The 20,270-nt window shown below is 55.5% G+C and overlaps 1 protein-coding gene across 6 annotated transcripts; it reads right to left on the bottom strand.

Annotated features, from left to right (window-relative positions):
* Window positions 1-15,639: 15,639 nt before the first annotated feature.
* SMIM41 (small integral membrane protein 41) lies at window positions 15,640-19,855 on the bottom strand. Of its 6 annotated transcripts, none has more exons than XM_042946614.1 (4): window positions 18,938-19,855; window positions 18,174-18,655; window positions 16,050-16,166; window positions 15,640-15,950 (listed from the first exon to the last, which is right to left on the bottom strand). In XM_042946614.1, exon 1 carries the CDS (start codon window positions 19,496-19,498, stop codon window positions 19,076-19,078), a length of 423 nt encoding a protein of 140 aa, XP_042802548.1. In that variant the 5' UTR covers window positions 19,499-19,855; the 3' UTR covers window positions 15,640-15,950; window positions 16,050-16,166; window positions 18,174-18,655; window positions 18,938-19,075. The 6 variants fall into 6 exon arrangements, with proteins under 6 accessions (XP_042802548.1, XP_042802545.1, XP_042802544.1 ...); XM_042946611.1 differs by having other exon boundaries at window positions 15,640-16,166; window positions 18,174-18,271; window positions 18,525-18,655; XM_042946610.1 differs by having other exon boundaries at window positions 15,640-16,166.
* Between the last annotated feature and the right edge of the window lie 415 nt (window positions 19,856-20,270).

Below are 20,270 nucleotides of genomic sequence, written 5' to 3'. Positions count from 1 at the left end.
CCGCCCAGGGTCACACGGCTTCTGAGTGGTGGAGCTGGGATCAGTGCCCTCACCCTGAACCATTGCAGGGGCCCCTCTCGCCAGCTAAGGGCTCTTGGAACATTGCTCTGCTTTCTTCTTTCTGAGGACAGCCTTGTAAGCACCCTTTCTGTCCCAGCTGCTGCGAAACTCAAGTCAACACTGACCCTCAAGGACAGCAATGGGACTCACCCCTCGTGGCCACCAGTCTTGTTTCCTTGTCGATTCAGGGCCTCTGGCTTGCTATCTCATCATTAGTGACAGCCTGCTTCTTTCTAGAGAGGATACGGGAGGCAACACGTGTCAAAGGCATAAGAGTGAGACCAACACGTGGAACTGAGGCCGGGCCCACAGAACACAGAGATTGTACAGGCGGCCTGGAGCGGCAGCAGGTGCTGTGATATAGCCTCAAGGCCGCCAGGGTGGAAGAGGAAATCTGATCCGTTACTATCTGCACGAAGCAGACTGTTTTCTCTGTGGCGACAAAGTGCTCCCCTTATAATAAATTCTGATGAAAACTGCACCCATGGGCCTTAATATAGGGAGTACTGAGCAAGGCACGGGGCTGCCCGTGTCCTGAAAAACCTTTGTTTGCTGCAAAGGGAAAGTCTTCTTCCGTGTGACTGTTGACCAATGCCGAGAGCATGGCACCAAAGGACACTTGGGGAAGAAGAATCCTCTAGGAGAGCGACCAACATCATCCAAGGACAGACTCTCCCAGGGCAGGACAGTCCAGTCAGGACCAGGACTCGGAGACCTAGCCTGGCTGGACAGCACGGCCCTTCGAAGCCATGCCCTAAACACCCTGCACCGGCTTTGGTTTGTGAGGAACTGGTTGTTCCCTGAGGGCAGGGTCCAGGCCTTCCCACGACAGCCTTCTGGTTCAGCGACCTCAACCGCTGAGCTGGTTGGAAAAGTGGGCAAATGGATGGTTGAGGCCAGCCACCCACGCCCCCTTGCCTATTGTGGCAGACCCTTCCTTTGTCCCCTAATCTCTGCTGTCCCTTCAGTAGAAGTAGTGAAACTTCTAGTCTGTAGTTTATAGCTGGGCCCACGGGCGCCCATGGTGTTGCCCAGCACCCCAGGCAGCTGGGTGTAGCCTTGTGACTAACTACAGGCGACAAGAAGTGAGTGGAGGTCATGAGTTCAGCCCTACACTGGGGGCACGCTTTCCCCTGGCCCTGTCCCCGAAACCCAGAGGTGGTGGTGACAGCCAGCTTAGATCAAACTTGCCTGTCAGCCTGTGAAGGAACAAGACAGAAAAAGCCCGAGACCTGGTTCTGGGGAGCTGCCATTCCAGTCCGGGAACGCTCCCGCCGGGACGGTTAGGGGAGAGGAAACCGAGCTCCCCTCTTAAGCCACTGTTGCTTTGAGTCTCTGATGCACTAGGAGAATCGACAGGCTGCCTATATCCCAGTGAACCCAGGAACTGCCATGAAAAGCCACTGCCTTCCGTCCCCGGGCACTCCTTTCCACTACATGGTCTCCTGGCTACTCGGTTCCACTATCTACACTTCCAAGCCGGGGGCTCGCTGGTCCCACCTGGGCCATCACTGCGCCTGAGGCTTTTCACCGCAACCCTGCAAGAAACTTTCTATTCCTGTTTTACAGATGGGGAAAACTGAGGCTCGGGGACATGACCAAAACTGTGAGAGCTCAGAGGCAATAAGAACTGGTAGAGGGGAGTCTGGGTGGCTCAATCGGTTAAACAGCCGACTTCGGCTCAGGTCATGATCTCGCGGTCTACGAGTTCGAGCTTCGCGTCGGGCTCTGTGCTGACGGCTCGGAGCCTGGAGCCTGCTTCGGATTCTGTGTCTCCCTCTCTCTCTGCCTCTACCCTGCTCGCACTGTGTCTCTCTCAAAAATAAATAAACATTAAATAATAATAAATAAATAAACAAACATTAAAAGAAAGAAAGAAAGAAAGAAAGAAAGAAAGAAAGAAAGAAAGAAAGAAAGAAAGAAAGAAAGAAAATTGGTGGAACCAGTCTCAAATCCAGGTCTGGCTGCTCCCAAGGCTCTGCTCTCTCTGACAGAAAGAAGAATTGTTCACCCAACTCGGCCAAATGTCCAGTGGTTGTTTTCGTATCGGGAGAGAGGGTGTCTGTGGGAGAGGTCCTGGTGAACCTGTCCAGAGGCTAAGCTCAGTCCCCCACGAGCTAGGGAGCTTGTGATAAGATTTCAGAGGGAAGCTATTCTGCATCAAACAGGGAGAAGACTGGGACCAGGAGGAGGCTGGAGGGAGAGAGGAAGATCAGGGCGGTGGGGGGGGGGGGGGGGGGGGGGGGGGGGGGGGGGGGGGGGGGGCGGGGGGGCGGTTGCAGGGAGGGCTGGGCAGACCTCCAAGAGCTGTGACAGGGTGCTGCCCACCACCCACTAAAATCTCAGTAGGACCCTCCAAAAGTCACAGAACACTGGAAGGAGGTGGCTTTCTCGTGCAAACGGGGGAAGACACCAGCCCTGGGCCAGGGTTGAGGCCCCAGCTGCCACGTCGTAAGAGGGACACGTGGTGGAGGGAGGGCCTGCGTTCTGCTGTGTGGCCATGACCTTCCCAGCCGGCCAGTTGGCAGATCCCACCAAGTGCACCTGGACTTTGCGACCCTGAAAAGACCTTGTTCCACAACAGCCCACGGCGCGTGGGACCTGGCAGAAGCCCCCTTGCCCTCCGGAAGGGCCCTGCATGAACCAGGTTGCAGTTAGCTACTGCAATGTTTCAAACCTCCTCCAACCTAGTGGCATGAGCAGCCCCCGTTGTGTCATGCTCAGAGTCTGGGGGTCAGGGCTTTGGGACAGGGTGTGTGTCAGGGACGGAGCCTGGAGCCTCAGTTTGGGAGGGCTCGACTGGGTGGGGGCGACTCGGACGTCTGGGGCTGGAACCCTTCTTCCGGCTTCTTCACGCACATCTCTTTCTAGAGAGCACCTGTGGCTAAGACTGGGGGAGTGAGCCCCCGGGTCACTGCGCTTCCTCAAGAGTCCGTCCTGACTAGATGCCTGGGAAGAGAAACAGAAGGAAAGAAGGGGCGATGTCTAAGGTCCTGAAGGTGAACTTGGCCAGTGCCGCCGTTTCACCAGTCTGGTCCTCCCATGAGCTTCTGCTTCACCGCCACCTCCACTTTCCCGGCTCCCCACGCCCCTGGCCTCTGAAACAGGACTCCGGTCCAGCCCTGTACCCCTGCGGGGTCCCTCCACCTCCTATCCTCCAGCCTGCTGGGGCTCTCTCTCTTGTTTAGAACCAACGGGCCCAAAGATCTGTTTTAGGAGTTGATTCAACGTTCTATTTTCGTCCGTTCCAACCAGCCTCATCTGCGTGCCTACTGCACAGCCAGTGCAGGAAACAAACCATTCTAGGGAAAAGAGGGGATTCGGTTCAAGGGAATCCGGTGCTCGTAAAATCGCGGGGTGGAGATGGCAGGCGTCAGGAGGCTTCCCAGGGAATTGCTGAGTTCAAGGACACACCAACAGACCCCCAGGTCACCATCCACAGATCCAGGATCACCACCACCAGAGCTACCACCGGACGCCCAAGGCAGTCGTGCGCGGACCCCGTAGTCTCCGTCGCACAACCTTGCTGGTCGGCAGAGGACGGCCCCCGCCAAACCTGCAACTCACAAGCCCTGCACAAGTGCATCTATCTGACGGCACGTTGCTGCAAGGGAGCCTGAGGAGCATGGTGTCTGATTTCCTGGCCCCTGCAGGACACATTGGGGATGAGGACACATTGAAGGATGAAGGAATGGATGCTGAGATCCAGTGCACAGTCCCCAGCCCAGACGAGAAGGCAGGAGTTCGCCGGACCCCTCGCTCAGGGGTGGGGGTGACAGGACTCTCTGTTCTCTGGGCACCATCTGAAAGTTGGGGCTCATCTCCCCAGTTACCTGACTTCTGGTCTATTTTTCCTGCCGTTGCTTTGGCACCTCTAGAGCCCTCCATCACCCGTGGACCTCTTGCCTCAATAGACTGACGTCCTCTCTGCTGGAAAGCGGAAAGAGGCAGGTGGAAAGCAAAAAGAGGCGGGTGATACTGGCTCCTTTTGCCACCAGGTCCCTTTAATCTCCCCCAAAAGGCACATCTACTCCATATGCAAATGTATTTACCAACGTACTTGCATGAAAGGGAATTACCTCTTCTGAGAGGAAACATTAAAGCCCCAGCTGACTTGGAGTTTCCCTTGAGTTTCACTAAGGAATGCACTTAAAAACAAGGGCCTTTCCAAGGCAGGGACTCCTCACACGGAGTCTCCCAGTCGGGGCTGCCCTCCTGCCTCCAACACCCCCCTCTCCTTCCCTCTCCCTCGGACATCCACCCCTTCCCGCCATGGACCCCTCACCTGCCTTCAGAACAGGCCTCAGGTCTGGCTCCTGAAGCCTTAAATAGATTCCAAGCCTGGAGGGCGGCTTGGAGGAGGTGGGGTGCAGTCCCCAGGGGACAAGGACAGCAAACCTCCCATAAATTTCCTAGTCCCACTAAGGGAACTAGAGACACCCCGTTCCTTCTCAGGTGGCTCCAGGCTACAAGAACGTGGAAGCAACTCCCAGGGACAAGACAGTCAGACGAATGTGACTGCAGGAAGAACAACCCCACACTTGCAAGGCGCCTGTCCTGCTCCAGAGGTCATCAGGGTCATCCCGTTACCCTGTCCAGGATCCTTCAGGGCCTCTTCGCATCAGAACAGGGCCCTGGCCTGGGTTACCTTCTTTAATCCAGAGCCTTCCCTATGCAGAAATGAAGGGTGCCTCCACTCCCCTAGCACACTCTCAGGGTGCCTTGGGAGCTTATTCAAGGGAGTTGAGGCTGAGACAGTGGCCCTCCCCTCCCTCACCCCTACTTACTTACTGCATAAGTAAGGGGGTGTGGGCAGGGGTGGGGTATGCCAGGGGAAGTGCTGTGGGCAAGAGCACAGCCTTGAGGCTGGCAAGGGCTGGAAGGAAGGCTCAGAGGAAGAGATAGTGGCCGGTGTGGCTGGAGTCGAGAGGGAGGAGTGGGCAGGGAGCCTCTAAAACGAACTCCTTAGGCACGACCTCCCCAGACTTCTCCATCAAGTAGCGGTGGACTGAGGCTGTCCCTCTCTGAGGCTAGGGGAGGGGAAGAATGGGGTGGCCATCCAGTTTTCACCCACTCCTGCATGGGAAGCTGCTGCTGCCCTCTGGCTAACAACCAAGGCGAGAGCCTGCTGGGCTGCGGTGGCCCTCTGATGCCTCCCCAGCGACCATTCCCCTTTTCTTGGTAGTGTTCCTGATATTCTGTCCACACTTCCCCAAACAACTCATTGTGCTTTGCGGGAAACTGACGCCCCCATGGGTTCTAGGGTGGGCGTGCAAGACCATGCCTGCTCCCCACCAGTTATGGGCTCAGGATGGGAATATGACCCATGTGGGTCAAGTGGGCTGCTTGGAAAGTCGCTTCCTCACCCTCTCAGGAGAGCCTCCCAAAGCCGCCCTCTTTCTCGACCTGGACCTGAACCAGGGAGCCACAAGCGCGGGAGCTGCTGTACCTCTTTGGGCCACACGAGGGCACCAATCTCAGGTGGCTGCCACGTTCACGCCTGGCTGTAGAGAGACTGACTATCCAGACTTTGCCCATCTGAGCTACTGACTACCCCGGTCTTGACTGGCGGAGCCTGAGTCAAACCAGCCCTGAGGTCCATCTTCCTCTGTACTAGCCAGTTGGCTGAGCTCCTAAACCTTTTTTACTGCTTAGCCCAGTGTGAGTGAGGTGCGTGTGTCCTTGCAAAGGAAAGCCTTCTGCTAACTCCATGGTGCTTCTCAAGCTGCAAAAAGCAAGTGTGCCCAGGCATGAAACAGGAAAGAGTCGACATAGGCAGGGAGCTGCCGAGAGTTTGGTGGCCAGAACAAAGGATGCATGTGAGAACAAGGGGGCTGGGTGCACCCAGGCGACATGGAGGTGTAAACCAGGTTAAGGAGACACAGAGAAATGGGCAACCAGGGAGGTTTGAGGCAGTAATGTGATGACAGAGCAACACTGTCCTATAAAATTTTCTGCAGTGACAGAAATGTTCTGTACCTTCACTGTCCGATATGGCAGCCATTAGCCACACATGGCGACTGAGTACTTGGAATAGGACTTGAACTAGGACTGAGGGACTGAATTTTTAAATTGTATTTCATTTTAATTAATTTAAATTTAAGCAGCCACAGATGGCTAGCAGCTACAACATTGGACAGCGCCGCTCTGGAGGAAGGGCCGGAAGGCAGAAGATTTGGAGGCAGGGACCCCTGTGGAAATGGTCCAGGGAAGAGAGGGAAGACAGTGGCAAAGACATGGAGAGGACAGTATGGATGCCAGAGGTTGTTAATAACTAGAACCAGGAAGCAAGTCATGATGATGAACTGAGAGTGGGGAGGAGGGAGGGAGAGCCTCGGAGGTTCCCAGGCAGGATGCTTTTGCTACAGCATCACCAGGAGCAGGTGTAGAGATGATGAGCTCCATTTTGGACACGGGGAAACTGATGTGCTTTGGGACATACAGGTGGGGGCATCTGGTGGACAGTTCTGTATGCGGCTCTGGTGCTCAGGAGAGAATCAGAGCTGGAGAGGGATTTGTCAATCCCTAGAGCTCACGAACTGACAGCCCACAGGCCACGTGAGACCACAGGTGGAAGTTTGGACTGGCTCACATTGTTTTCGAATGGAAGCTACACTTCAAATTCATGGTATTTGAAAATCTGTATTTCCATCTCTTCTTGAAAAACCAAAAGATCTGACACCATCAGGCCTGATCCCTCCTGCAAGAGCCGTCTCTAGTTGCCTAGCGGCCCCTCCCTTAGAGGGACACCCTCCCTTGCCCACCTAGCCCTGTGGGCACTGTCTTTGATCACCCTTGATAGAATATTTGGTAGTTGTGGTAGATTGTTTCAAAAGACTCACAAGACTTCCTCTTCCATCCTACAGGCCCCTTTACAAAGTGACTTGCTCACTACTGTCCTCAAGAGGTGCCATCTGGGTGGCTCAGCCACCTGGGTGGCTCAGGCCATGAAGGTTGAGCATCTGACTCTTGATTTCAGCTCGGGTCATGATCTCATGTTTCGTGAGATCGAGCCCCGCATGGGGCTCTGCGCTGACAGCTCGGAGCCTGCTTGGGGTTATCTGTCTCTCCCTCTCTATCTCTCTGCCCTTCCCCTGCTCGCTCACACGTGCATGCATACACTCTCTCTAAATAAATAAATAAATAAATAAATAAATAAGTACTTTTTTAAAAGGCCACCTATGTCCTCCTCTTGAACCTGGGTTGGCTTTATGACTTGCTTTGACCAAATGCAACAGAGGTGATATCAGGTAACTTCTCAGGACCCAGCACCATGTCAAAGAAGCTCAGGTTAGGGGCACCTAGGTGGCTCAGTCAGGTAAACATCCAACTCTTGTTTCGGCTCAGGTGGTGATCTCGAGGTTTCGTGGGTTCAGGCTCCACATCAGGCTTCGTGCTGACAGTGTGGAGCCTGCTTGGGATTCTCTGTCTCCCTCTCTCTCTGCCTCTCCCCAACTTGCGCTGTAACTGTCTCTCTCAAAATAAATAAACTTAAAAAAAAAAAAAAAAACTCGGGCTAGATTACAAGAATGACAGATCAAGGGAAGAGAAAAGTGCCCCAGCCATTCCATTGCCCTCCCCCCATGTGGGGTACCAGTCATGGGGGTGAAAGCAGTGGAACCGCCCAGAATGCCCCTCGGAGCCCTGCAAAAAGCCCTAGAATCGTGAGCAAATAAGAAACGAGGGTGGTGGTCCTTTCAAGCCACTACAGTTTGGAGGAGTGTGTCCTGCAGCAACAGAAAGCTGAAACAGTAGTTAAACGCACCGGATGGACAAGATCAGGCAGGGAAAAGAGAGTAAGGACAATGCAGGATATGACCAGTATCCAGGGTTGGACAAAGGACAAGCTACCGAGACGTGCTGGGGGAGAGGTCCCTCTCCAAGCGAAACTGAACTCAACAGAGAAAAAGTTTTGTGAGAAATTTTCCAGTTGAGCTCTTCCCCCAAAAAATTACGTGAGTTTTAATAGTAAAATAGTTCCATAAAGAATGTGTGCATTTCCATTATTTTAGTACAGCAACAGAACCAACGTGACAGCTCCCAGCCATAACCACAGCAGCCAGAGTTGTGGCTCAGAAATTAACGTGCAGAATGTATAATATGACAAAGCCTACCAAGGTACGCTCAGATTAGTCTAGTAAAACATTACCAATCTCTCAGCTGATGCAGTCAACTTCCCCACAGAGTGGGTATGTCAGGCCCTCGGGCTTCCTCAGCATGGCGCCTGGGTCCCCACACCTCAGCCAACAGCCCCAGGCCACTGACGCCCGTCTGTGGGTCGGCTCACTTTAGGCAACACAGTGGCGGACCTGCTATAGAGACTGGTCAAACCAAGTCAACAAAAGTCCACTCGAGAAAGGGACTTTCTCTGAGACAACCACGCTGCAGGAAAACCAGCCAAGATCTATTGCGTTGCAGGAACCGCAGAGCATAGTCAACTTTGGGTAAAATAGTTGTGGCAAAATTGAAGTTCTGGGATTACATTTACATCCTGTATAAAATTCTTGAACATATTTGGCCATTGCTCCCTGTAGAGGTTTGTTTCACATAAGGAGCAGTTCCGAAATGTGTTTTTTAAAACACTCTTTGGGGGAAACGTGAATTTAAATTTAGTAATGTGGCATTATAGTCCTTGGAAAGAAAATTAATTTTATACTGTTGTTCTGACAAAGTAAGGGAAATGCACTATCTGAAGTAATGTGATCTAATTTTTTCCAAAATGTTTCTTCTCTTCTAAAGGGAAGATTTTAAATGACGTTTCCCAAAGTCTGTTTGTTGGAATGGTGGTCCCATGAGATGCTCCTTAAAAAGAAAACAAGGGCAGGGGGGAGGGAGGACAAAGGAGAAAAAAGAATTCTTTGGTCACATCTACCTATTTAACTTTGCTTAACACAGTACTCCCAGATTGATTAGACCACAGAACCTTTGTTTTCAAGTACTGCCCATTAAAGTCCCTTGAAACTAGAGCAACCAACCAAAGAACCCACTTTAAGAAACACTGCCTAGGGGTGCCTGGGTGGCTCAGTCAGTTAAGCGTTCAACTTTGACTCGGGTCACGATCTCACAGTTTGTGAGTTCAAGCCCTGATTTGGGCTCCTGCTTCGGATTCTGTGTCTCCCTCTCTCTCTGCCCCTCTCCTGCTCACACTCTGTGTCTCTCTCTCAAAAACAAATAAACATTAAAAAATATTTTTTGGAAGGAAGGAAGGAAGGAAGGTAGGAAGGAAGGAAGGAAGGAAGGAAGGAAGATTGCCTTAGCCACTGGAGGAGGGATTCTGCCAAATGGTTTTGAAATATTCATCAATTAATTCATTTCGCCTACAATTCCTGTAACATTTGGTATCTGATAAAGAAATTTTAAACAAGAAGATACATTCAAAATTGGGAACCAACAGACAACAAACTGTCCCAGTCACCAGCCACCTGTGTGTTTAAAGTGACTGGTTCTGCTCCCACTGTTTCTATAACTTCTGGAACACACCGCCCCTCCCCACCTCCGTACTAAAGTGTGTTGCTCAAATCTTCAACCAATCACACAGCTCTGCCCCTCTCCGCCCTGCTTGCACACCGGGAAAAATGTGCTGATTTTTTCCACAAACCCATGCAGAGTAGTGTCTAAAAGAACGGACAGTGTTGAAAGCGTTTTGGAGTTATTTGCTTTCCTCCACAAACTTCACTGTTCATTGATTTGTTATTGCTAAATCCAACAGGTGAACATGACAATCGATAGCTGGAAGGCTGCCAACTGCCCCCCTTAAACTTTGCTGTCATTTCTCCAAAGCCTCCGCTCATGCCAGCAGCATAGCATATGATCAACTCCCGTGTGCCTCAGTTAGGTTCTAGTCCATTTCCAGAGTTAACACATCTTTTGCTAGAGAAAACTAAGGGGCTATGATGCATTTATAGTTTCTCCCTCCTCCCCACCCTGTGATTAAAGAAGTAATCTAAGAGACGATGTCATTTACTCAAAAATACATTTCCTACCGGCCCTCTATGTGCAGCGAACAAAACAGCAAAAACCCCTCTCCTAATGGAGCTGACATTTGAGCAGATGGCTCAGGCAGAGAAGTTTCCAGCTAATATGGTGGCTCTTATCATGAAAAGCAGTCCAAGAAAGAGGCAAATCTGTGCCTTTAGCCAGGTTGTTGTTCTGCAAGGAAGGGGTCCAAAGTTAGGAGAATAGGAAGGTTCCCATCGACTTTCATCTGTGAATGAAGAGCAGCTCTCACACGGGTGGGAGAGTCGAGGTGGCTCAGAAGGAGAAAGACCCCGGCAGAGAAATGGAGCTGGGGTTGAAGCCTCCGCCTGTGGAAACAACAGAAGCCCAGGCTGAGGGCACCCCCATGGACTGTCAGTGAAACGAAACCCTTAGGGACCCTCACGTGGTGCAAGGGAGTGAGGTAGTTAAGACGAGTCGCCTACACAGCTTTGGAATCCCAACCAGATCCTTCACTAAAATATATCTTGGGGGCGCCTGGGTGGCTCAGTGGGTTGAGCGTCCAACTTCGGCTCGGGTCATGATCTCACCGTTCACGAGTTCGAGCCCCACGTTGGGCTGGGCCTGCTGCTGTCAGCAAAGAGCTTGGAGCCTGCTTCAGATCCTCTGTCCCCCTCTCTCTCTGCCCCTCCCCACTCACGATCCTCCCCCTCAAAACTAAATAAACATTTAATTAATTAATTAACTAATTAATTAATTAAATACATCTTGGACCATCAGAGAAGCTCAGTGTGTTCTGGGCCAGGGGAGCGTGGCAGCCAGAGACAGGAACAGCTTCTTCTGTCCTACTCACTGGCCATCGGTGGGTCGTTGGCCAAGAAGAGTGCAGGCCCTCGGGCCTGAGAGCTCAGGAGATGACGCCCAGGCTTCCCCTTCTCCCAGAGTGTGTGACATGGCTTTGTGGCCATCATTTCTGGGTCACTCTTCGGTTTGGGTAGAAGAGCACGCTCCCTGCACAGGGTAGGGAGGCTGGGGCCTCCGTGGCCCTGTCAGGACGCCTGTGCTCCCTGGGCCACCTTGCTGTGTCTTAACCACACAGGGGACACAGGACCCCCCACGTGTCTCTATTGATTCTCTCCTTCAGGTCTTTGGCCAAATGTCTCCTCCTCGGTGACACCTTCCCTGATGACCCTGACTTAAAATGTCAGTCGTTCCCCACACTGCGCAGGCACCCTCCCTCTTTTGTTCTCCTAGCGCTTATTACCAACTGTTACCAGTTGAGTTGTGACCCACCCCCCCCACCCCCCCACCCCCCCCGCCTTGCCACCAAAAGACATGTTGGAGTCCTAACCCCTAGCGCCTCAGAATGGGAATTTATTAGGAAACAGGGTCAGTGCAGACATAATTAAATTAAAATGAGGTCATGCTGGATTAGGGTGGGCCCCCTAATCCAACCTGACTGGTATTTTTTTAAGAAGAAAGAAATTTGGAAACAGAGACACGTGGCAGGAGAGCGCCGCGCCCCATGACAACGGAGGCAGCTGACATTTCAGAGCCATGGCAGAGAGGTGGCGATTTCAGCTCCAGAAGGTGGGGGGAGCACCCCAGGCGAGAGGGCAGGGGAAGGGGAAGGCCAAGGACAGAGTCCTGAGGAACTGAGCACGCAGGCCTGGGAGGGGCAGGAGGAGGGGTGGCACAGGGATCTGCCAGAGAGGTGAGCCGGGGCAGGGGTAAAGCAAGACTCCCCCGGGGGCACGCAGCCGGGAGCTGGGGGGCCCAGGTTCCACCCAGGCTGGCGCTCCCACACTCTGGACCACATCGTCTGGGAGCTTCCCTCAGTGGGTGTTAGCATTATCCAATTTTACCGGTGAGGGAGAGGATTTCCATTACTAAGTGATGGACCCAGGGGGAGCCCAGAGTCACAGCCTCCTCTCTCCAAGGCCCCGAGCTTCCTGCAGAAACTGGCGGGGGGGGGGGGGGGGGGGTGGAGCAGCAGTCCCCTGCAAGTAGCCAGGTGGGCCGCTGAGATAAGAACTAGGAGGCGGCCTCAACCACCAACCCCCCAACCCACACACACACACCGCATCCCCCCAGGACTTGGATCTCCTGCCGCCAGCTAGGACAGAGGCCAGGCTGGAGAGGAGCGAAGGGCGCACACGTGGGCGCAAGTGCGGGCCACTCTTTGGAAAAGTCTGGCTACAAAGATGAAGTGAGACGCGGGGTAGTAACTGGAGGAGCACTGGGTGAGGAGGAGGGCTATTTTAAGCTGGAAGAAACCTGAGTGTGTTTGGAAGCCAGAGTCAGTGGAGAAGAAGCCACTGAAGGAGCATTAAAGAAACGAGTGGAGCAGCAGAGGGCACTGAGCCGGAGGAGGGGGAGGGGTGCGCCGCGGCAGGAGCACATCCTCAGCAGGGGGACAGGCCACAGGAAAGCCCCTGGTTCCCAGGAGGCGCGCTGCAGATCTGGGGACAGAAGCGGAGGCAGCGGGCGTTGTCCGCTGGCGCCTCTGTTCCGTGAGAAGCAGGCGGCGAGGACGTCGGAGCAGAGAGCGGAGCGCAGGGGGGAAGAGGGAGGGCAGGGCTTGAGAGTGGGGAAGTCTTGCTGAAATTCAGCTGGGAGACAGTGCCAGCCGCAGGGAGGGAGGGCCAGGCGTGGCAAGGGTCCACTGGGGGGGGCCACTCTCGGTGCCACCAGTCTGCCCGGGGCTGCGATGTTCTTTGGAGGCACGCAGCGGCCAGGTGCGAGTTCAAAGAACAGAGAGTTGCATCCATCCAGGGCTGAGGCTCTAGCAGGAGGGCTCCATGGGAAGAGTGAAGTCAGGAGATGGGCAGGAGCAGGACTGAAGTAACACACATGGACTCCAAATTGGAGAGGAGGGACGTGGGGGCCGGCCAGGGCTGCACCACAGGGAGGGCCTAGAAAGGGAGAGGTCAAGGGACCATCGTGAAAATGTGTGAATGAGCAAGCTGAAGGAATAGAAAGCACAGCAGCATCTGAAGGGGTCTCAGAGGCGGAGTCACCCTGGGTCACACGGCAGGATGCGGGACTCTCACCAGTGTGCCTGCTGCGCCTTGGAAGGGCGGCTCAGTAGCCGCGGAGTAGGATGAGGTGCTTTTGTGAGTGTTCGTTCTGTGTTGCTTTATTTCGCCCGGGTATGATGAGCGTGTGGTAGGTAAGCATTCACACGGTACCCGGAAGGGTGCTACAAAAAATAAACCCAACCTTCTCCCGACCGTGGGTCCACCGTTTCCATTTTCTTCAGGACAGGGGCTCCTTTTTCCCCCCCCGAGGTTGAGGGTAGTGGCCGGGTGGCTCAGGCTGGCCACACGGCCTAGCAAGAAGACCTCCCCACTCTGTCCCTGCAAGTCTCAGGCCGAGGCCCCCTCCCAGGACACCAGAACTGCTGGGACGTGGACACTCCTGGCCACCCACTCGGTTCCAAAGTCTTTCCTTCCCTGACTGCCAAGATAGCAGTTTCCCTGGTTTCCCACCCACCTCCCCGGGATCTCCTCCTCTGCCTCCTTGACGGGCCCCTCTTCTGTCTTGCCTTTAAGTGGCGTCCTGCGGGGTGGCATGCCAAGTCTCCTCCCATCTTGCCCCAGCCACTCCCCCAAAGCTGACCCGTTCCCACAGCTCCGCTTTCTGTCTCTAGCAGCATCACGTCCAGAACGCATCAGAACTGGACGCATCCACGGTCCCCTCTGCAGCAGCCACAGGTTGGTTTATGGCCACACCGCATCTGTTCACCCCAGGACTGAAACAGGGCCTAGATCTGGTGAGGAGACATCCCCTTCCTCTGGGCCCTGTGGTTTGTCAAGACACCCCACACACATACACTGTGAGTAGAGCATGGGACTGAGGCCTCGAACATTCTCTCCTTGCAGCACAGTGATTCAGGGTGAGCACAGAGTCAAACAGGCCCAGTCTCAGCTGCTCCAGGGGTTTGGCCTGGCTGACCGGGGAGATGACCCCACCTCTTTCCTGATGGATTTGAACCTGAGAATAAAGCCAACATCCTACCTTACACAGAGGCTGGGACTAATAACAGGCACACGGACTGTGCATTTGCTCCCTGCCGGGCACCCTGCATGCGTGAATCTCATCCATCCCAAAAATGCACAAGCGAGGCCCTGCCTCTCCCCGCTCTAGCCACCGAGGGATTGAGCCCCTTGCACGGATCACACGGCTGGCGAATGCGGTGCCAGAGTTCACATCCAGCTGTGTGATTCCAAGTCCTCGCTCTTAACACCAGACCACCCTGCCAGAGGCTGACAGCAGTGAGCAGACTAAGCCACGGAAGGAGGAGGAACCAACATTGACTGAGACCTGAGTCACAGCAGGCCTGAGGTGAGAGCTACCCCTGGGCTTTTCAGTTACATGGGCCAATACATTCCCTCTGCTCAAGCCAGGTATCATTTGGGTTTCCAGTAAATGCAGACCGGCTGATAACATGTCACCTCAGTCGGTGGCAGGCATCTCCAATGGCCCAGGACTTCACAGCAGGACCCAGATCCCGCGTCCCTCACATCCAACTAGTGACCAAAGCCTGGGCCCCAAATACTGCATGGATCTGTGCCCTTGCTTTCCCCTCCTAGTCCAGGCCACTATTGCTTTGCCGGGTTTTGATCACAGCCTCCTTGCTGTCCAGCCTGCTCCCCCCTCCCCCAACACACAAACTTCTGTCACAACCCCCTGAGGTCCAGAGCTCACCATGTTACCCGGCAGCCTGAAGCCCTCTGGATACCTGACCACCCCCAGGGTAAATTCCACTCCTCTTCAGCCGCCACGCCTCTGGTCTCATCTCCCTTCACACCCTGCTCCTAGGGTACCCCCAGCCCCATGCCTCTCTGCACCTCTGTCCAGAATGTTCCTTTGCCTTCTTCGCCCCATACGTGTCCATTCTGCACACCACCTTCTCTATGAGCAGGTTACTCTCTGCTCTTGGCTCCGTTGACACTGGCCACTCCTTATTGTCTCTTTTAACTTCAGTTTCGTGAGCATGCCTGGCACAGAGCAGTCACTCAGTGAGTACTCATGGAAAAGATGAATAAATGAAGTGTTCCCAGGAACCGGGTGGGTGGTTCTACACCTCTTCTCTGGGGATGGTCAGGTTCAGGGAGCGGGAAGTAACATCACATGATAATTACCGTGCAGAAAACCTTTCATCTATAGACAAGCACATTACCTGTTGGATCCTCACCATGACATTGCTGCCCCCATCTTATAGATGGAGAGACCGAGGTTCAGGACAGTTTACCATCTAGAATTCAGTGCACACGCTCACAAAACCCCCTCTCATTTCAAAGCACCTCAGGTTAACGCTGGCCTGTGTGTGATTAGACCCCAGTTCAGCGGTTGAAGGAAGTGGTGTTCTTGCCCACACTGGCCACAAGGGGGCAGTCGAGTGCTGGCACGAGAGTGGCCACCTGGCCGCACCTCCTACCCACCCTTAGATTTGGATCAGGGTGTTGACAGGGAATAGCCACCACTGAGGAGAGCCCCAGGCAGAGGGGCCATGGCTGGAGCTGCTCTTTCAGCATCAGCCAGAAAATGTTCAAACTGCAGGGAGGGTGGGAGCAGGGTACCACAAATACCAAGAGTCTGGAGCCAGAAACACAGACTGTATATGCCAAACTTGCATGACCAACGTGTTTAATAACAAGCCACAGGAAGTGACAGGGCCTTGCTGGGACACCCAAGATCTCCGAATGGGTGACAGTGACCACAGCCCTCAGCAGGGACGGGTCCCCGGCCTGTCGGACCACAGCCGCCCTGTATCAGAGATGGGACAGGGACCGCACTCATGTCCTCGGAGGCCTGGAAGTCAGGAGGTACAGCTGGCATCGGCTGCATGGAGTATGCAGGGTGTATGTCTACTTCAGTGCCCTGGACGCGCGGTGGATGCTCAGAGGATCTGGTCATTCCGGGAGCCACGCCCGGAGGACTGCAGGAGGCTGAGTGGAGCACATTGGAGGCCGGGTTGAATGCGAGGATCCCGGTGGAGGCCTCACCCCAATCCAGGTCTCTCCCGGGCTGCTGTCCGCAACACTCACGGCTCAAAGGAGCGGGAGCTCCCCAGCATGGCAGGCTGGCAGTGGAGCTCTCCGGGAGACAGACCAACAGACCACGTAAGGCTCAGGATCTGTAACAGAGAGCGACCCCCACCTTCGCTGGAAAGGGAGTTGTACCGCATGGAAGGGGAGGAAAACCCGACACGGGCCGGAAAAACCCGACAGCTCTTTCCAACTCGGTCAAACTCACAGGCGGCAGGAAGGGTGAGGGAAGATCACCCATCTGTGGCCCCAGCCTTTCCCTCAGGGACACTGCAGGCTAATGGAGCCTGCTGGGGGGGTCCAGATGCCCAGCCTCACTCCATGGCACTCAGCCCACACCCACTCCCCCCACCTGTCACTCCAAGTTGGAGCCTGACAGATGGGGGCGACGGTGGCACTCATTCCCCAGTTTTCTAAATCTTTTTCCTCCCCAGCCTTGACAGCCTTGGCCAGGGTCAGAGTTCCATAGGAAACATCTCAGTATCTTCCCCCAAGAACATCGAAGTCCCCGGCACATCCCACACTCTGGCTCTCCAAGCACTGAGTTGAACAGACAGCAAAGGCAGGAAGTTGGATGAAGAAAGCCTTTGCCAGGGCAGCTGGGTGGCTCAGTCCATTGAGCATCCGACTTCAGCTCAGGTCATGATCTCGCAGCTCTCGAGTTCAAGCCCCGTATCCGGCTCGGAGCTGTCAGCACAGAGCCCGGGGCCGGCTTCAGATTGTGTCTCCCTCTCTCTCTACCCCTCCCCCACTCGTACTGTCTCCTTCTCAAAAATAAATAAACATTAAATAAACATATAAAGCCTTTGCCTACCCCCTTGGCTTGCCCCCTCCAGCAGATACATGACGCTGGAGGCACAGCCCTTCCCTCCACTGGATCTCTCAGTACACCCCTACCACCACCCAGACTTGAATCCAAATGCCAGTCCAAAAGTCACGGCCCTCACCTCTGATCCGTCTGCTCTGCCCATTTGGATTGTTCTCCATAGATACATATTCCAGTTGACTCTCTGAGCCCACCCCCACCCTCAGGTTCAGGCCGGGAAAGCTGAGCCCAGCTGGCTGGGGAGCAGCTGCAGGTTCCTGGAAGGCTGTCCCCAGCAATGAAAGGCTGTCTAACAAGGCCACTGGGGAAGAAGGGTCAGGAGCAAGGCAGTAACATGGGGGTTTTGGGTTCTGGTCCCAGAAGCCATATGCCAAATGGGGGTGTGTATGTGAAGGTTCATTCCTTCACAGGCAGAGGTCCTATTCTGCACCAGCATCTCAAACAGTGGTGGGAAATCAAGGAGGACAGGGCAAGAGGAATAACCCAGGGATGGGCCTTCTCACTCAGGGATGCCGCCCCCACCCCTAAGCTCGGAATCGGGAGCCCCCAGCGGTCAGTTCCAGCTCTGTCGTTCACTTGAGCGCGTCACTCTCCTTTCTCCAAGCAGCCCCATTTGTAAAATACAGGGTTCACAGCACACACGGGAATTCCACAATCCCAGCTAGGGAAGGAGGGGAGAGCACAGGGCACAGGAAGGGGAGAAAAACAGCAGGATGTGATCAGGCAAGGGGGGGGGGGGGGGTGGTGAAGGAACCTGGATACAATAAAAAGAGGGCATTCTCACCCCTCGTCCGGGACACAGCAAAGGGAGGTGGGAGGTGTCCCCCAGGCCCAGCCTGCTGCCCTTGTGCCAGAGCAGACACACACACACCCCCCACACTGCCCTGGCCAGCCCTCTCCCTCCAAGGGGGTGGCAGTGGTGTCCCTGAGGTGAGAAGTCCACAGCTCAGCAAGGCCAGTGTGGCACAACTGCCTGGGATTAGCGCTAAACCCTGGGCTGCTCTGTCAGAGATCACACGTCGTCAGCTTCACAGCTGCTCAGCCACACGCTGCCCATGCTGTCACCTTCCCCTCACCAGGCTCTCCTCACGTGCACCGACTGTCTTCTCAGAAGGAAGCTAGGACCCTGCCTCTGCCCGTGACAAGCTACAGGTCAGAGACACCCCCAAAGAACAGCCATACCCACAGAAACCTCCCAGGGGCCCGTGGGTACAACACTGAGCAGAGGAGAGAGACAGTGAAGGCTTCCCTGCCCAACTCCTGGGGCTGTGCCCCAGGTGGCCTTGGCCTGGAATTACCTTGTCTTTAGGCCACCCAGGCCCTTCCTTCCAGATGGTTCTTGTCCTTGGAGAGCCAGATGGAGCCTCCACAGCTGGGAATCCTCAGCCCCAGCTTCCTGCAGCAACGTACTCATGAGGCCCCCCGGCTGTCAGGAATCTTGCCATCCACCGCCTTCCCCACACATACCACAAAGTTCCTTGCTCAGGGCCACCTCTGCGCCCCAACAACCAGAAAAGGGACTGGGAGAGGGGGGACCCCGGCCATACCTCCCCATCCCCCAGAGACCTCCAGGCCCCTGGCTCTGCCATAAAACAGGACCCACACTCCCATCCCTGCCTCAAGAGGGGGGCCATAGCAAGGAATCTTACTCAAACCCCCTTCTGGGGACAAGGCTTCAGGAAGGAGAGGAGGAGGAAGCAGCAAAGGCCTGGGTTGTCCGAGTTTCCGTGACAGTGTCTCTCCTCAGCCTCCCAGCGGCATGGGCAGTGCTGGGGCACCCCTGAGTTGGGGGTGCATGCAGGGTAGAAGAGCTCCAAAGCACACTGAGGCCCCTCTGATCCGCCCCCACTTCCCCCTCAGGCAGGGTGACCCGCTCTTCTAGAGAAAGGACATGGGTGAGGCGCCGCTGGAGAGACACGAGATCGGGAGAAGAGAGGGTGGCAGCCTCTTCCCTCAGGTCCTGGCACACTTGGGGTGGCTGCAGGCCCCACCCTGGGGACGTGCAGAGCCCAGGCAGAGTCGCTGAAGAGCTGCCCCCCAACTCCGCCCCCGGCACTCTCACCTGCGCAGAGCCAGGCTCACGGAGGGTGGGGAGGGCTGGGAGGGCGCCGAGCCCTCCCACCCCCACCCCTCTCCGCAGCAGGGCCGAGTCGTGGGCCGCCCCGGAGGCCGCGACCCCCGCCCTCGAGCGTATGGGTGCCTAGGAGTCGTCGTCGTCGCCTCGGCCGGCGCCGCTGGACTCGGCCTCGCGGGACGCGCGCCGCTCGCGGAGCACCATCGCCGTCAGGCCCTCCGCACGCAGGAGGAGGCCACCGCCCAGGAACAGGACCCCGCAGAGCACGAGCAGTGACAGCACGCCCAGCACCGCCGCCTGCACGACGGGAGGCCCCTCGGGGGGCTCGGGCAGCACCCCCGACTGGTTGCAGCAGGAGCTCAGCCAAGTGGCTGGGGCCGCGGCGCCCGCCCCAGAGCCGTTCATGCTGAGACGCCGACTGCCCAGATGTGCGCGGAAGGGCCAGATGTGCGGGAGCCCAAGCCAGCAGGCGGGCCTCGCCGGGCTGCGTAGGGGAGGTCCCCGAGGGGCGGATCCCAGGCGCTGTAGGCTCCATCGGGCGCTGAGCATTCAATATCCTCCAGTGTGGACTATGGCCCAGACTCCCAGGGCCCGGGGTTGTTTCTTCTCCTCCCAAGGGCCTCTACACCCACGCATGGGAATCCGGCCCATGCATTCAACCAAACCCAGGAGTCGGGTCCGCAAGGCTTTCCCTCTCTCCCTTGACAAAGGAAGTCAAGATAGCACCTCCCTCAGAACCCTGAAAAGCCCTTCCAGACCCCATCCCAGGTGCTGCCTGGGGTGCCACCGCACTAAGCAGGACACAAGACAAGCAAGCATTCCCGGCTGTCCTTGGGCCAAAGCTCAATACTGCTAGGTGGCCCAGGGGGCCACTTGAACAGGAGGCAAGTGAGCAGCCTCCAAGACCTGAGGGATGTGTATCCTTACTCCTCCATCATCGCCTCTGGGAGCCTCTCTGAGCTGGACAAGCAGGCCAGTGCCTCCTTGGGCCACAGCAAGCAGGGAAGGGGGGGGGGGGGGGCTTCAAATCCTACCCCCATTCTTTTGCTCAGGTCCCAGAGATCAAGGAGTTACCAACCAATGAGAAAGCATATTTGAGTCACCAGGGCTCCTGCCCTGACCTTGAGTAAATCAGTCCCCTACATACAGGAAATTATAATGCCAAAAGGAATGGAAATGTTACTGTTCTGTCCACCAAGGGGAGTTCACTGCCAGCTGGGTGGCCCACAGCCAACCTGGAGTGGGGGTGGGCAGTGTGGAGCAGAGTGTCTCAGAGTCTGGCTGCAGACAAGTAGAAAGTCTCAAAAAGCCGGGATGGAGT

This window comes from Panthera leo, chromosome B4, assembly GCF_018350215.1.
Source record: "Panthera leo isolate Ple1 chromosome B4, P.leo_Ple1_pat1.1, whole genome shotgun sequence".
NCBI classification, from domain to species: domain Eukaryota; kingdom Metazoa; phylum Chordata; class Mammalia; order Carnivora; family Felidae; genus Panthera; species Panthera leo.
This window is presented reverse-complemented; position numbering and strand designations above follow the sequence as displayed.

Coding starts and splice junctions, on each gene's coding strand:
- SMIM41 (XM_042946610.1), bottom strand. CDS start 19,498: ATGCTCAGCGCCCGATGGAGCCTACAGCGCCTGGGATCCGCCCCTCGG.